The 2,532-nt window shown below is 49.8% G+C and overlaps 1 protein-coding gene across 1 annotated transcript in view; it reads right to left on the bottom strand.

Annotated features, from left to right (window-relative positions):
* RQCD1 (RCD1 required for cell differentiation1 homolog (S. pombe)) overlaps positions 1–2,532 on the bottom strand; it is a 13,510-nt gene extending 10,978 nt beyond the window's left edge. Inside the window, exons 1-3 of the mRNA XM_009324858.1 lie at positions 2,520–2,532; positions 2,076–2,275; positions 847–962 (exon numbers count right to left, since the gene is read on the bottom strand). Coding sequence (XP_009323133.1) covers positions 847–962; positions 2,076–2,275; positions 2,520–2,532 — 329 coding nt within the window. The remainder of the gene's footprint in view (positions 1–846; positions 963–2,075; positions 2,276–2,519) is intronic.

Below are 2,532 nucleotides of genomic sequence, written 5' to 3'. Positions count from 1 at the left end.
CCCGGGCCCTCCCCACGCCTCGTCAGCCGCCCTCGTGAGAGCTGCCGGCTCCCGGCGGGCCCCTGCGCTCCCCTGGGGTTTCCCCGGCTCAGGGAAACCCCCCTCTACACCACGATGCGCCACTCCACTGCAGGACGCACCTGCACAGGAGCTGATCGCCTCTGCGAGTGGAGGGTTGGTAGTGTTTATTCTACATGCGACAAAATAAATCCTGAAATGTTTCAATTAAACCTCTACATACTAGACACAAGATCATGGATCTCTGGGTAGTTTTCTTCTGAGTCTTAGCTACTGATTTTGGCTGAGCCAACATCATCTTTTCCCCTGCTGACATGGGCTGGACACAGATTGAGAAAATTTGAAGTCAGGCACTGGCTGAGGACTCCAGACACGGCTCTGCTATTGCTCCCTTGCCACACATGGTCTCTGGGAAGGAGAGTCCTGCTCATTCCACCCTTTGGACAGCTGGTCTAAATAACTGTAAGCTGCTGGTCTAAATAACTGTAAGCTCATTAAAACAATGATCCTGCACACAGCACTCAGCACAAAGGCACCCTTATCTCTGGCTGAGCTCCCAGGAGCTGCCACAACCCAACATTTTGGGAACTGGCAGGATCTCAGGATGATCCAGGGAATGCAATGCATTTAGGACCACCACAAAGCTGTCATCCTGATAATCCGTGCAAACAAGTGAAAGCAGCAGGCAGCTGCCTATCTTCCAGCTCTGTCCTCTGTTCCACTTCTCTTGGTAAAAAAGAAGCAGCTTATGTGCTTCTGGACTCAGACAGACAGGCTAAGCTGTCAACATCAACACCTCAGAAAACTCACACACTTGGAAACGCTTACCTCGTTTCAGGGTGCGATGCAACACACTGTAGTAGAGCTAAAGCATTGCAGACTCTGTTGGACTGATGGGCTGTCAAAGTCGGAGGGTTGATTGATGGATAAATATTTACAATTTCCTAAAAATTAACAGATGAAGAAAAGTTAAAGGAGAAAAACATCAGAAAGCTGCACCAAAACACTTGCCCAGCAAGGAACTATGGTGACAGGAGATGACAGCCTGCTTTCACTAAGCATCACTTTGAAGTTACACGGCAGCCACCATGCTGCCCAGGCAAGGGCAGAGCTGGCTCAGAGTCAATTTGACAAGGAGTCACAGGAATGCATTCAAACCTTAATTTCAGTAAAAAAGGGGTCATTTGATCTCCTGGCTCCTTACTAGTGTAGGGACTGCTTTGTTTTGAACTTCCAGATGGAAGAGGAGTGTTGTTCCTGTGCCTAGAGGCAGAGCACACCCACTCTCTTCATACTGTAGCTGCTGGTACTCTTCTAACTCAATGCAGGGGAAGCAGCTGAGGGCGAGAAATCACGTTCAGAAATCTGCCTGCTTCCAACTATAGCTCCCTTCTAATTTTCTTCACTTGTTTCAGGGCCGCTCCGAGAACAGTTTGACATGGCCAGTCTTGCACTCTTTTCTTTCCTTCTTCGAAAGAAATTACTACATTCGGTACTGAGAGATAGCCAGTCATCAGCGGTAGAGCAGTTTGCCCGGAGATAAGCTGAGCCGCTTGGTTTCACGTGAAATGCAGGTACATTCCCTTGCAAGGACCTCTGGAGCAGCAAGCAGCATTCCCATGCTGCCCTTCCAGCGGGCTCCCTGCAAGGGCAACCTTCTGACCAGGAAGTGCTCAAGCTCATGCAAAACAAATCAAATCAGAGATCTGAGGAGTAAGACTGCTGTAGCTTTGCTATGACATTATATGAAAATAAGCAGAACACGATCCACGGGGAGCTCATACACTCAACAACTCACCCGTTCCCCTTCCAACTATGTAAGCTGTCTAATGAGAAATCTTACAGTCTCTGCACACATCGCCTTGCTAGCGATGATTAATGGCAAATGAGCTTCCCACATCTGCTCCCCTCACCACATGATCCAACATACATCATGCTCCCAGCAATGGCAATAAGGGACTCCACCAGCGCCTCCCCAGATCTGCCCCGTGGACGCACACGCTCTGCAATGTGCTGGTGCTGCACCACGGCATGAATACGCCACCAGTCCTACCCACCTGAAGGAGTGCTGCGATCGTGCCAAACGAGTGCCACAGCATCGGGGCGAGGTCAGGCACAGACTCACGCTTCTTGCTCAGCTCCAGCAGCGCGTTCTCCCGCGTCTCGGGGCTGGACAGCTCATTGATCCACTGGTAGATCTTTTCGCGGTCAACCTGAGCCAGCGCTGTTGGCACAGGCTGGGAGGGAGACAAGAAAACTTCAGTCCAAACATTTTATCCAAGTCTCACCCAAACCCTTCCCGCAACCTGGCAGATAAGCAAAAAAATGCTCAAGAAACTCCTGACTGGGGGAGGGAGGAACTAAAGCTGCATTAAGATGCTCTGGATATGGATCCCTTCCTTAGATTAATCTTATTTTTTCACCTATTTGAAACGCAAAGGTTTTACTTTCTGGCCTGACTCATTAGGACAGTCTCTCTCAACCCGCTTGTCAGGTAGTACCTTGTACCTTCAT

Source organism: Pygoscelis adeliae, unplaced genomic scaffold, assembly GCF_000699105.1.
Source record: "Pygoscelis adeliae isolate BGI_AS28 unplaced genomic scaffold, ASM69910v1 Scaffold346, whole genome shotgun sequence".
In the NCBI taxonomy this organism is placed as follows: Eukaryota; Metazoa; Chordata; class Aves; order Sphenisciformes; family Spheniscidae; genus Pygoscelis; species Pygoscelis adeliae.
Note: the sequence above shows the minus strand (reverse complement) of the source record. Positions and strands in the feature narration are given on the sequence as shown.